This window comes from Panthera tigris, chromosome E1 (assembly GCF_018350195.1).
Source record: "Panthera tigris isolate Pti1 chromosome E1, P.tigris_Pti1_mat1.1, whole genome shotgun sequence".
In the NCBI taxonomy this organism is placed as follows: Eukaryota; Metazoa; Chordata; class Mammalia; order Carnivora; family Felidae; genus Panthera; species Panthera tigris.
The window spans coordinates 54,515,665-54,530,379 of record NC_056673.1 but is presented as its reverse complement, the minus strand read 5'-3'; the positions used below and the strand labels follow the sequence as shown (position 1 = coordinate 54,530,379).

The 14,715-nt window shown below is 46.9% G+C and overlaps 1 protein-coding gene across 1 annotated transcript; it reads left to right on the top strand.

Moving 5' to 3' along the window:
• The first annotated feature begins 9,551 nt into the window (after window positions 1-9,551).
• Window positions 9,552-13,924, top strand: CD300C (CD300c molecule). The gene is made up of 4 exons (XM_007091221.3): window positions 9,552-10,014; window positions 10,540-10,875; window positions 12,365-12,488; window positions 13,590-13,924. Exons 1-4 carry the CDS (start codon window positions 9,954-9,956, stop codon window positions 13,720-13,722), a joined length of 654 nt encoding a protein of 217 aa, XP_007091283.1. The 5' UTR covers window positions 9,552-9,953; the 3' UTR covers window positions 13,723-13,924.
• Window positions 13,925-14,715: the final 791 nt, after the last annotated feature.

Sequence of the window (14,715 nt, the reverse complement as noted above, 5' to 3'; positions counted from 1 at the left end):
AGGGATATGCTATACAACATGATGCCTACAACTAACACTGCTCTATGATATATAGAAAAGTTGTTAAGAGAGTAAATCCTAAGAGTTCTCATCAAAAGGAGAAAATATTTTTTCTTTTTTCCTTTCTTTTTCTTGTATCTACATGAGAAGATATATATCAGCAGGGAAAAACTATACTGGGCTGAATGAAAACTTAAAAAAATATATATCAAAATGGGGCACCTGGTTGGCTCAGTCGGTTAAGCGTCCAACTCTGTTTTAAAATTTTTTTACATGTTTATTTATTTTTGAAGGAGAGAGAGAGACAGGGCATGAGTGGGGGAGGGGCAGAGAGAGAGGGAGACATAGAATCTGAAGCAGGCTCCAGGCTTTGAGCTGTCAGCCCAGAGTCCGACACAGGGCTCAAACTCATGGACTGCAAGATCATGACCTGAGTTAAAGTCAGATGCCCAACCGACTGAGCAACCCAGGCGCCCCAAACGTCCAACTCTTGATTTTGGCTCATGTTATGATCTCACAGTTCATGAGGTCAAGCCCCATGTTGGGCTTTGTGCTGACAGCTAGAGCAGTGCTATGAGGGAAATTTATAGCCTCTAATTCCTATACTAAAAAAAAAGGAAAAGTCTTAAATCAATCATGTAAACTCTTACCTCAAGAGTTTAGCCACTCTACAAATCAAAACCACACTCAGATATCACCTCACGCCAGTCAGAGTGGCCAAAATGAACAAATCAGGAGACTATAGATGCTGGAGAGGATGTGGAGAAACGGGAACCCTCTTGCACTGTTGGTGGGAATGCAAATTGGTGCAGCCGCTCTGGAAAGCAGTGTGGAGGTTCCTCAGAAAATTAAAAATAGACCTACCCTATGACCCAGCAATAGCACTGCTAGGAATTTATCCAAGGGATACAGGAGTACTGATGCATAGGGGCACTTGTACCCCAATGTTTATAGCAGCACTCTCAACAATAGCCAAATTATGGAAAGAGCCTAAATGTCCATCAACTGATGAATGGATAAAGAAATTGTGGTTTATATACACAATGGAATACTACGTGGCAAGGAGAAAGAATGAAATATGGCCTTTTGTAGCAACGTGGATGGAACTGGAGAGTGTGATGCTAAGTGAAATAAGCCATACAGAGAAAGACAGATACCATATGTGTTCACTCTTATGTGGATCCTGAGAAACTTAACAGAAACCCATGGGGGAGGGGAAGGAAAAAAAAAAAAAAGAGGTTAGAGTGGGAGAGAGCCAAAGCATAAGAGACTGTTAAAAACTGAGAACAAACTGAGGGTTGATGGGGGGTGGGAGGGAGGGGAGGGTGGGTGATGGGTATTGAGGAGGGCACCTTTTGGGATGAGCACTGGGTGTTGTATGGAAACCAATTTGACAATAAATTTCATATATTAAAAAAATAATTAAAAAAAAAAGAGTTTAGCCACTCTGGAAAACAGTATGGAGGTTCCTCAAAAAACTAAAAATAGAACTACCCTACGACCCAGCAATTGCACTACTAAGCATTTATCCAAGGGATACAGTGTGCTATTTCAAAGGGACACATGCACCCCCATGTTTATAGCAGCACTATCAACAATAGCCAAAGTATGGGAAGAGTCCAAATGTCCATCAATGGATGAATGGATAAAGAAGATGTGGTATATATATATATATATATACAATGGAGTGTTGCCTGGCAATCAAAAAGAATGAAATCTTGCCACTTGCAACTACGTGGATGGAACTGCAGGTGTTATGCTAAGTGAAATTAGTCAGCCAGAGAAAGACAAATATCATATGACTTCACTCATATGAGGACTTTAAGACACAGAACAGATGAACATAAGGGAAGGGAAACAAAAATAATATAATAACAGGGGTGCGGACAAAACATGAGACTCATAAATATGGAGAACAAACTGAGGGTTAAGGGAGGGGTTGTGGGAAGGGGGATGGGCTAAATGGGTAAGGGGCACTAAGGAATCCACTCCTGAAATCATTGATGCACTATATGCTAACTAATTTGGATGTAAATTATAAAAAATAAAATAAAATAAAATAAAAAAGAAACCAGAAATAAAGAGCAAAATAAACCTAAAGCAAACAGGAGGAAAATAATAAAGATAAGAGCAGGCATCAGTGAAATTGAGAACAGAAAAACAGGGGCCCCTGGGTGGCTCAAGTGGTTAAGCATTTGACTCTTGGTTTCTGCTCAGGTCATGACCTCACGGTTTGTGAGTTGGAGCCCGGCGTCGGGCTCTGTGCTGACAGCTCGGAGCCTGGAACTTGCTTTGGATTCTGTGTCTCCATCTCTCTCTGCCCCTCCCCTGCTAGAGAGTGCACAAATGTGCTCTCTCTCTCTCTCAAAAAAATAAAATAAAACATTAAAATTTTTTTTTTAGAAACAATGAACTTCTAGCAAGACTGACAAAGAACAAAAACAGAATGTACAAATGATATCAGGGGTGTCACTAACACCCTGAAGCCATTAAAGGATAATAAAGAAATGCTACAAACAACTTTATATCCATAAATGTAACAAACTTAGAGGAAATGGACCAGTTTCTTAAGAGCCACAAATTACCAAAACTGACCCAAAATGAAATAAACAACCTCAGTAAGTCCAATTACCATTAAAGAGATGAAATATGTAATTTAAAAACATCAAAAAAGAAATATCCAGGCCCATATTCACTAGAGAATTCTAGTAAGCATTTAAAGATGAATTAACACCATTTTTGCACAATCTCTCCCAGAAGAGAGGATAGGAGTGAGAACTTCCCAATTCATTTTAAAAGCTAGTATTATCCAGATACCAAACTTAACAAAAACAGTACAAAGAAAACTAAAGACCAGTATGTCTCATGAGCATGGACACTAAAATCCTCCACAAAATATTAGCAAATGGAATCCAGCAATGCATAAAAAGAATTATACACCATGATGGAGTGAGATTTATTTGAGGTGTGCAAGGCTGGCTCAATATTTAGAAATCACTCATTGTAATTCACCATATCAAACTAAAGAAGAAAAATCATAAGATCATATCAATTGACACTGAAAAAGCATATGACAAACTCCAATACCCACCCATGATAAAAAAAAAAAACTCATAAAAATAAGAATAGAGGGAATTTCCTCAACCTGATGAATATCATCTAAAAGAAAGGCTAACATACTTAGTGATGACAAACTAAATGCTCCCCGTCTAAGATCATGAGCAAGACAGAGATGTCCTCTCTCACCATTGTTACTCATCCTAACATCATTGTTACTCATCCAGAAATTCTGGCCTTTGCAATAGGCTAGAAAAAGAAATAAAGGCATAGAGAATGGAAAAGAAGAAATAAAGCTGTCCCTATTTGCCGATGACATAGCTGTCTATGTAGAAAATCTCAAGTGATCTACAAAATCTCGTAGAACCAATAGGTGAGTTCATCAGGTCATGGGATCCAAGATGAACACACAAAAATCAACCACATTTCTATATACCAACAATGAACATATATGAACCAGAATTTAAAATGCAATTCCATTTACAATAACTCCAAAGGAAATGAAATGCTTAGGTATAAACTTAACAAAATATGTAGCGGATCCTTACACCAAAAATTACAAAATGCTGATGACAGAAATCAAAGAAAATTTAAACAGTTGCTAATCCCTCCCAAATCTGAGTTCTAATCTATTTTGCTGAAAACCAAATTTTTTTTCCCAAGGGGATGGAGACTTTCCCTGAGGCCCAGCTCTCTGTCTGAAGGGATCTGGAAGGATCATAACATGGCCTGATACCCAGATACAGAAGGCATTTCTATTTCCCAACCTCATGGATGAGAACGAAGAAAACAGCCAGAGCACACTTGTTGCAGTTTTTGAAGCCACCACAAGATGGTGATAGTGGCCATTTGCAGAGCTTCTCTGGAGACCCTGTTCAAGGACTTAAAAATAGTTCTACTCTGGGGTGCCTGGGTGGCTCAGTCGGTTGAGCATCCTCCTTCGGCTCAGGTTATGATCTCGCAGTCTGTGAGTTCGAGCCCCGTGTCAGGCTCTGGGCTGACAGCTCAGAGCCTGGAGCCTGCTTTGGATTCTCTCTTTCTCTCTCTCTCTCACTCTCTCCCTTCCCCGCTCATGCTCTGTGGTTCTCTCTCTCTCTCTCTCTCTCTCTGTCAAAAATAAATAAACACTAAAAAGCTAATAATAATGATAATTCTACTCTAACAGGATTGCTTCTCAGTGGGTGAGTCCCTCCTGGGTGATTCAAATACCCTGATCCTGGCCACCCCTGGGTGTTAGAAACAAACCCATTGTATCCTCATGGCCTTTCCTTTTCAGGCTGAGTCTTACATCATCAGCTATGCGTGTGGGGTCACTTTGTCTCCTTTGGGACCAACCAGAGGTGGACCCAGACATTCACAGGTCCAAAGCTCAAGATCCAACCAGGATCTGGAGCCCAAAGGGCAGTTCAGACTAGAATAAGTCGGGGCCCTAATACCCTGTGCCTGGAGGACGGAATAGAACCAAGCAGAAAGACAAGACACTTCTGACTCTACCCAGGGCTTCAGCTTTATTGAGAAGCAGCGTCTGCAGGGCTCTTCTGGATTTCTTACCCTTGGAAGAGATAGAAGGACCCAGTGCCCCCTACTGAACATGGCCAGCTGGCTTAGAACTTGGTGTGGTGACAGCTGGCAATGCTTCCTCTCACCTCCCATGAACAAGGGAAGCAGCTTTTTCAAAGATATAATTGGTGCCAGCAAGGTCTGAGGAAAGGCATCTGAGGAGGTGAGAAACCAGGAGACAGAGGTGCTGGGACCAAGAGAGATGGGCAGACATGGGCTGGAGGCTGGGGTGGGAGGGTCTACCTTGCAGCATGGGGAGAGATGTCTGTACTTTGACTCTGGCCTGGCATCCCAGGAACATTCTCAAAAATGGTCTTTAACATTATCTCTATGTTGAATTGTTGACACAATCGCAGGGCTTCATTGAATTGTCTATCCTATGTACTTATACGTGTGTTTTATTTCTACTAACGCACACATACATTAACACTGTAATTCAGGAATCATTTTTATAGCCCAATTAATTATACCTTATGACCATTTGTGTATCAAAAAGTTGATTCATGAACTTCACACATTTAAAATATGCCATAATTTTTTTTTGGTCCCCCGAGTACTCACACTCTCCCTTCAGTGCCAGAGTGGTCAGCACCTCTGCAAGCCCCAGTGCCCACAGCCCAGGGGCCCCTGCTGGCATCCTGAAGACAAGCTTGTGCCATCGGAGCCACCGCACTCGGGGCACCTGGTCCAGGCAGATAGTGGGACTTGGCATCCTACAGGCTGGCATTGGGAGCCAAGCCAAGCTGCCACCTGTTCCAACTCTAAAATACACTGTAATTTTGGGGGCGCCTTGGTGGCTCAGTTGGTTAAGCATCTGACTTCAGCTCAAGTCATGATCTCATGGTATGTGGGTTCAGGCCCCACATCAGGCTCTGTGCTGACAGCTCAGAGCCTGGAACCTTCTTCAGATTCTGTGTCTCCCTCTCTCTGCCCTCCCCTGCTCACACTCTGTCTCTCTCTCTCTCTCTCTCAAAAATAAATAAACATTAAAAATTTTTTAATTAAAAAAAATATATATATACCGTAACTTTTGTAACCCTATTTTGGAATCTCTCTTTTCTTAAGATGCTGAGAGCTTCACAAAATAAAAGTGGCCCAGGCTTCTCTGGACCTCAGGGGGACCATGAAGCCAAAGAGGAATAAAAAAAGATACTTCTGATTCTAGTCCAAAGAAAAGGCATAACATTTTCCTTTAACTTGATCTTTGCTTCATTATTTTTTGCTTGCAAAAGAGAGACCCAATTCACTGTGTGGATGGTTCCCATGCTATTTCATGCTCAGCCTGCTGACCTCCTAGGCTTTTACTCTGCATTTCTCTATAGCAGCCTTTAAAACACCAATGTTCCATCAACTCTGGAAGATGTAGTGGGAGGTGACAGGAGGTGGTGAGTTTTTGGATCCTCCCGTGTTGAGTCCTCACATGGATCTTCCCTCATGTGCAGGCTTGAGGGTTGGAGAAGTAAATCGCCACTGGGTCAAAAACACTTGTGTTAGTCAGGGAAACAGAGAAACAGAACAAATAGGAAAATTATGAAGAGTTCATTATAAGGAATTGGCCCCCATGGTTATGGTAGATGAGGAGTACCCAAGAAAGCAATGGTATAATTCATTCCAAGTTCAAAGGTCTAAGAGCCAGGAATGCAGAGGACAGGAAAAGATGGATGCCCTAGCTGAAGCCATCAGGCAGCAAGGGGCAAATTCCTCCTTCCTCTGCTGGTCATTGAAGTCTACTCAGATCCTCAACAGATTGGGTGAGGCCCACCCACCCAGGGGAGAGCAACTTACCTCACTGAGTCTGCAGATTCAAATGCTAATTTCATCCAGAAACATCCTCACAGACACATCCAGACATAATGCTCCATCTGAACAGCCAGTTAAGTTGACACATAAAATTAACCGTCACAGCACATACTCAAACCTAAAGTCAAGTTTCTGCTGTTTTTGCACTGCCCACTCGGTGGACCTTCCAACTTTTCAGGGCAATCAGGAGCTGGCAGAAGCTGAAGTGTTTTCAGAAAAAGAAGAAGCACTTGGGAAGTGAGAGAGGAAGAGAGATGGTTGTGGGTGGAGAAGTTTCAGGAAACAGTGAGTCCCTGTCAATTTTCTCAATTTGGGTTACAATGGCCACTGGCTGCCTGACAAATCCTCTCATTCTGCTTCCTGGGTCTGAAGATTGTGCTTCTCCCCCTTGCTGTCTCTTGGCCACCCTCTCCCCACCAGAGTTATGGTACGAGGGAAAGACGCTTGAGCAGTGGAGCCAGAGGAATCTGGGTTCGGATCCTGACATCAACCCTTATAACATGCTTCTGGTCAGTTTATTGATTTTCTGAGCTGTTGGCAAGGTAGCTAGAAGGGGGAGAGATTATGCAAACTCTTTGTTATATGAAGAAAGACCAAAATGACAACTGCCCCCCCCCCCACCAAAAAAAAATCAAGCAAAGTTTCAGAGCTATAATTTCAAGGTTTGGTTTTTTGTGGGGTTTTTTTTTGTTTTTTTTAATTTTTAATTTTTTTTAAGAGAGAGAGAGCAGAGGAGGGGCAGAGAGAGAGAGGGAGACAGGGAACCCGAAGCAGGCTTTGCACTATCAGCACAAAGCCCAACACAGAGCTCAAACCCATGAACTGTGGGACTATGACCTGAGCCATTCGGATGCTCAACCGACTGAACCACCCAGGCAGAAGCAATTGTATAGGACTTTCAAGGATCAATCATAAATGTGTTGGGCCTTGCTCCTTCTGGGATCACTCACTCTGGGAGAAGCTAGTTTCCATATCATGAAAACACTCATGCAGTTCTCTTGCACAAGGAGCTGAGGTCTCCTGCCAACAGCTATGTGAGTGTGCCATCTTGGAAGCAGATCCTCTAGGCCAGTCCAGCCTTCAGATGAGTATAGCCTTGGCCAACATCTTGACCACAACTTCATGAAAGAGATGCCCTGAACCAAACCACCCAGATAAGCCACTCTCAGATTTGCGACTCTCAGGAAGTGTGAGGTAATAATTGTTTGATATTTTTATCTGCTAAGTTTTGGGGGAATTTGTTATGCAGCAATAGATATCTAATCTAGTTGGACTTGCCTGGGGTCAGTGTCTGCAGCCAATTCAGTTCTCGTTTATTTACTCAATCACTCATTCACTCATATAGCAAATATTTATCATAAGCCGACCATTTGTCACATACTACAGTTGGGCACCGGGTTATTCCGTGGTGAATACAACAGATCCCAAATGTTGCTATGATATATCCTAGTGGGGTGGGGGAGTGGAAAGAAACCACCAAAATAAAACATAATAACAAGGTTTGGTGAATTATGGAGGAAATAAACAGAGACCAGTGATTTAGACAACAGGGTGACCCTAGGAAGGGTGATCAGGGAAGGCTTTCTGAAGGGGTGACATCCAAGGTGAAATCTAAAGGGTAAGAAGGAACAAGCAATGAGAAGAGGTGGGCAAAGGATCCAAGGAAAGGAACAAGCAAGTGATAAGGCCCTGGGGCAGGACGGGCACTGTGGCTGGAGCACAGGGCACACTGGGGCAGGGGGGCAAGATGGAATTGCAGAACCCAGCAGTGGCTGAGTCCTCTTGGGCTATGTAGACCAACCAAGAAGAGTAGATTTGATCTGAAGGGCATGGGACAAAGAGTACTAGCTACTATTGACTTTTGTTGAAGTACTCTCTTGCTGATGAGTGGGAAAGAGGAAGGTCAAGGCACTGGGGGGACAAGGAAGAACAGGGATGTCACCATCGCACTGGGAAGAGAGAGTACAGTTGTAATGTCAGGGGGAAGAGAGGAAATAGGAAGATGGAAAGTGCTAGAATAAGCATTAAGTGGAGTGACAGAGAGAGGAATCCCTGGTGTCGTGGTCTGGTTGCAATAACACTGGAAATATTGTTGTCTTTGATCAGGATAAGATAGTGCAGGAGAGGACCAGATCTGGGGAGAGAGTGTTTAGGGGGAAGTTGATAGACTTTGTTGTGTAGACCTGGTTGCGCATGACAATGCTGAGAAGCTGGCACAACCCAGGCAAGATGTTGGGCCCTGAACCTTGACCTGCTTCACTACCATTTCCAAGGTAAACTCATCCCAAATCCATCACGTCATGTGAATGAGCCACTCTGAGTTAAGATAGACTTGCCTCCTCACCTCCAGGCAAGGACCTTCCCCCATCCTGCACCTTGAAGAGACGCCCAGTCACCACCGTGAACCCAAAAGAGACAGCAGCAACTTGTGTTTGGTGAACCACCACCTTGTTACACAACCACCCCTCTGTGCCACTGGCTGGAGAGGACAGGCCCAGCCTCAGCTTCACGTGTCCCCATTTTCTCATCAGTACCTCCAATCCCTGCATCCTCTTGTCCATTCTCAGTACTCTCCCCTGCAAGTCACAGCAGAGTGGACTTTCCAAAGAAGAAAGTAAAAAGTGAGGTCCTCATGTTGGTGACAGCTGCTCCATGTCTATGTCTGGAGAACAGAGAAACACAGCCTGAGGGATTTGTACCCTGGTTGGGAACCCAGAGTCAAAATGAGACCTTTTTTTAAATTTTTTATTTATTTTTGAGAGATAGTGTGTGAGCAGAGGAGGAACAGAGAGAGAGGGAGACACAGAATCTGAAGCAGGCTCCAGGCTCTGAGCTGTCAGCACAGAGCCCGAAGCAGGGCTTGAACTCTTGAACTGCAAGATTCAAGATTATGACCTGAGCCAAAGTCAGATGCTCAACCGACTGAGCCACTCAGGCACCCCAAAATGAGACCTTTGAAGGAATGTGAGGTCACAGTGCCAACCTGTGTGGCTAGAGGAGAGCAGGGGTCCCATGGGGGACTGTGGAAGTGCTTGGAGCTGCAGGTTGGGGGGGTCCTGACACCACTGTGGTCACCACTGATGGGTGCTCTGGCCTTTACCTCCTGAGCACAAGGAAGTGACGTGTCACAAGGGTGTGGGTGGCCCACTGAGGAGGAAATGCTCTGATGTGGCTCCGTAGTGTGGGGGTGAATGTGGATAGTGAGAGGAGCAGCTGTGGGCTGTGGAGAGGGATGGCAATCCCACGCCGGCCCTGGACCCGGATCAGGACCTGTCCACAGATTGAGAAGCACGCAGGGCACCAGGTCCTGGGCTCTGCACCAGCCCATGCTCTTCTGTCCCCAAGCTTCCTCCACCCTGACCAGTTCGAGTGACCATGGAAGAAGACTGTGGGGACCAAAGACAGACTGAACAAGGAACCAAAGAGGCCTAGGAAAGCAGAAGTGGGACGTGGAGACCAGACCTTCTGTGAGGAGGCTTGAAAGTGTTCCCCCTCAGGAGCCTGACATTGCTGTGGGTGACGTCTGTGCCATAGAAATGACCCTGGGGAATGGGAGGGCATGGCTGCCTACAGCTCTACTCCTTCTACAGGTCCCAGGTGAGTGGGGCTGAGCCTGGGCAGGGAAGTCGGCCCTTGGTGGGAGGGAGGGCAGGGGGAGGTGGGGAGAGAGGGACCCAAGGGGAAGGAAGGAGGATGTGGGAGGGAGGAGGGAGAACAGAGAAAATTCCAGGAGCGGCCAGCTACTGCCTCAGCAGTGACCAGTAGGATTCAATGCATGAAGCAGGTGAATCTTGTCCACTGTCCTGGACTGAGCAGCACCGATGAGAGGGAATCTGTGTCCACCATTAACATCATTGTCACAGTCAGAAGTGATGTCTTGGAGCATCATGTGCACACGCGGGCACACACACACACACACACACACACACACACACACCATGAACAGCCTCTCCTTGTCCACTCTGTGACATCCTCTCCCTTGGGTCTCAGGAAAGGACTGTCTCCTGCCAAGGCCTCCTCCAGATCCTGAGGGCCCTTGAGGGACCCAAGAGGCACCTTGACCCCAAGCCCACTGACCCAGGCCCATCTGATGAGGGGCCCACACTTGGCTGTGTTTTCCAGGCTGTTCCTCTATAAGTGGCCCCACCTCCGTGACGGGCACTGTGGGGGGATCCCTGAGAGTGCAATGTTCATATGAAGAGCAATTAAGAGAAGTTTCCAAATACTGGTGCAAAAGGCCATGTTTTTGGAAAACTGTGGAGACCAAAGTGTCAAACAGAGAAGTGAGGAATGGCCGCGTGTCCATCAGGGACCATCCTGCAAGCCTCACCTTCACAGTGACCTTGGAGAACCTCACAGAGGATGATGCAGGAATATATCGGTGTGGGATCGATACATCATGGTTAGGAGGATACTTGCAAGACCCCGCCGTCCACATTGTGGTGTCTGTGACCCCAGGTGAGCTGTACACACCCCTCCCCCAGCACCAGTACTAGGGACCCTGAGACTGGGGCCAGTCACCCCGAACCTTCAGGAAAGTGGTGACACGTAGGCTAGAAGAACAGGGAGAGGATGGGGCTGGTGACGCGGGACACCGGGGAGGTGTATGTATGTGCTCTTGTGGGCGTGTCCACATGTGTGTGTCTAGATGTATGTGCATTCATGTGTGCATGTGTTGTGTTGTCTGCACACTCACACAAGCACACCCCTGGCTGTCGTAGGTGCCTCTGTATGCCACACCCTGACACACTGTCAAGCCTAAAGCTCTCCCGGGAAGGGGGATGGGAGAGGCCCCGAGTCTGAGGTCAGCTGCCTTCCTGCCCTGACAAGAGTCCTGTCTACTCTAAAGGGACCCTAGTCTCCTCCTGGAATCTCTCTATCCTCCCAATGGGAAACAGGACCCCTCAGATATTTCTTCTTCACCCTTATAGGCTGCCCATGACCCTGGGGCCCTAGAGAACATCACTATGTCATGGATGGTTCCTGGGGCCCCAGCCTCACAGCTGTGATTTTCAAGGTCTGCAGCAACCTCGAGACGGCCCAAGAATGAGCTCCAGACCCTGATCTGGAGCTTCTGTGACCATTTGGGAACCACCCCGCCCTCCAACTTGACCCTCCCCCTCTTCTTCTGGCACCTCGTCCCCACAGGAGGGAACCCAGAGAAACCCCTGAAATGGCTCCCCTCAGACAAAGGAGAAGGAGGAGAAAATGAGTTCTCAGGTCTTATGGTCCCAAATATACCGAATAAGTCTTCTTTAATAGAACCCTGTTTTTGTTTCCTAAGAACCAAATGAAGGTCATCCCTCTAAGTCTGTGGATTTTTATCTCGTGTTCTTATTCTGCTGTTGTCCCTGGTTCCTCTGTGGGAACTCTGAGGTCCTTCTTGTGGGTCTTAGTTTGTCTCTCATACATGAGGCATTTCCCTCCCATGCCCTCTGTTGGTTTCTACTCAACAGTGAGGAGCTGAGTGTCCACAGGCGTCCCTGGGGACCTGAGGCAAAGGCCTTCTTCTCATTGGCTTTAAGACAGGCCACTTTCTATGGGGTCCACTGGGTGTGTGTCTGTCTCCCTAGATCGTTCTTTCTGGTCATTCCCTCCCCCAGAGAGGACTGTGCAAGGGCCGCCCAGGTTCGTAGGCCTGGCTGACAGTTCTGGGGGCCGAGTGCACTGAGGGCCAGGGTTTCCGTCACTCATCGCAGACTCTGCTGAATGTGCTCTTTTGTGATCCTCACCCCAGACATATCTCCTACAATCTCTACAGAGTAAACCTCACCCCATCCTCTGCCGGGGTGCACATGGTGTGGCTGTGGCTGAGCCTGAAGCCATGTGTTCTGTCCATGCACTGGAATCTCTGAGTGACCAGGACTCTGTGAGTCAGAACCACACAGTTGACCGAGTGGGAGACCCAGGGGGAGGGCGGCAGGCCTGATGTGTGCTTCCCTCTCAGGCTCCACTGAAGCCCCCAGCATCATGAGGTCCACCAGCCCCCCAGGCCTTCACAAAACCCTGCCAGCACCCACGGGGAGCACTGCGATCCAACAAGAGACCCCCAGTCCCAGCCGACATCCCGGGTAAGAGGCTTTCATGGGGAGACTTATGACACCTGACTGATTTCTAGACCACACGGGGAGCTGAGGAATGAGGGTGCGTCTCTCTCAGCCCAGCACCCTCATTATTTACCAAGTCCACACCTAACTGTGAGGGTCCCACCTAGTGCCAGGCACTCTTCTGTGGATACAGCCCTGAGCCACTGAGACACATCCTGCTCTGACAAAAGTGAGGGGTGGGATTCACACAAGGACTAAGTCAACATGCTCATCATGATAAGTGCGTATTCATGATGAGTGCTTGGAAAAAATCCATCAGAGGGGTCGGGGAGGGCACGTGCAGGAGGGGGACAGGCAAGCTATTTAATACACAACCACGAGGGAGAGGACATTTCACTGGGGACCTGCAGGATTTAGGGAGTCGCCACTCAGGTGTCTGCAGAAATGGGGCTCCAGGGAGAGGTAAGAGCAAGCATCAAGAGTTTTACAAAAGACACCTTCAGGGCTCGGCCCAGGCCAGGTGCTCTGGGGGCCGGTGGCCCTGCCCTGTGCCCCCTCCTTCCCCCGTCCCCCAAGCCCTGACCAGAGTGGCATCCTGTCGAACACCAGGCCTCTGAGGGAGGCGAGAACTGAGCCATGTCATCTGTCCCTTCTATCATCAGCCACTGAACCAGGTGCCACACAGGTGCCAGATGCTCATTGCGAATAAAACTAACATTTCCGAGCCCTCGTGGGAGATACTGTTTACGGGAGAGCAGACACCAGACAAATAACCCTGATACTGATTTCTAGTCCACAGACAGGGTAACCCCCAATGCAGAAGGCTGAGGTAGAACCCTCTTCCTGGCCCAGGTCCCACGTCACTCCCTGGGGCCTCCCTCACATCACTCCAGGGGCCGGGCCCTTTTTCGTGTCCACCGTCCTGTCTCAAGGCCACCTGTTAGCCTGAGGGGTACGGAAGCAGTCTCTAGTGTGGGGCTGCCATGCCATGGACCCACCTGGGACTCATCTCCGCATGGGTTGTTGGGGCCTCAGGACATGGGCACAGGGACAGAAGGAAAGCGGAGGGTACCAGGGCCTCTCCCTGAGGATGTGGCTCACTGTCTGTCACTGTGTCCCCCACAGGTCCCTGCTCAGCAGCGTCAACTTCTTGCTCCTGGTCTTCCTGGAGGTGCCCCTGCTTCTAAGCATGCTCAGTGTGGTCCTCTGGGTGACCAGACCTCAGAGGGGTTCTGGGGGACGGGCGGAGTCAGCCTAATTATGAAGACCAGTAACACCTATTGCCCATTGATGATCTGTCCGGGAACACAGCGCCCCTCATGGATGGGAACGGCCTTCTGACCAATACATCCAGCTGTTGTCCACATTTCTATCAGAATACTCTGTATGGGAATGCAAGCTGGTGCAGCCACTCTGGAAAACAGTATGGAGGTTCCTCAAAAAACTAAAAATAGAACTACCCTACGACCCAGCAATTACACTATTAGGCATTTATCCACAGGGTACAGGTGTGCTGTTTCGAAGAGCACATGCACCCCCATGTTTATAGCAGCACTATCAACAATAGCCAAAGTATGGAAAGAGCCCAAATGTCCATCAATGGATGAATGGATAAAGATGTGGTATATATATGCAATGGAGTATTACTCGACAATCAGAAAAAATGAAATCTTGCCTTTGCAACTATGTGGATGGGACTAGAGGGTATTATGCTAAGCAAAATTAGTCAGAGAAAGACAAAAATCATATGACTTCACTCCTATGAGGACTTTAAGAAACAAAACAGATGGACATAAGGGAAAGGAAACAAAAATAATATAAAAACAGGGAGGGGGACAAAACAGAAGAGACTCATAAATATGGAGAACAAACTGAAGGTTATGGATTGTGGGAGGGGGAGGGGCTAAATGGGCAAAGGGCACTAAGGAATCTACTCCTGAAATCATTGTTGTACTATATGCCAACTAATTTGGATGTAAATTTAAAAAATTAAATTAAATTAAATTTTAAAAAAAGAATACTCTGTAAACTTTTTTGGTAACTTTTTTTCTTGCAATGTATCATAGACACAAAAGAATGTATCCAATAAATGCATACTCTTTTTAAAATAATTTTTAATGTTTATTTATTTTTTAGAGAGACAGAATGTGAGGGAGGGAGGGAGGGTCAGAGAGAGAGGGAGACACAGAATCTGAAGCAGGCTCCAGACTTTGAGCTATGAGCACAAAGCCTGATGCAGGCCTTGGACACA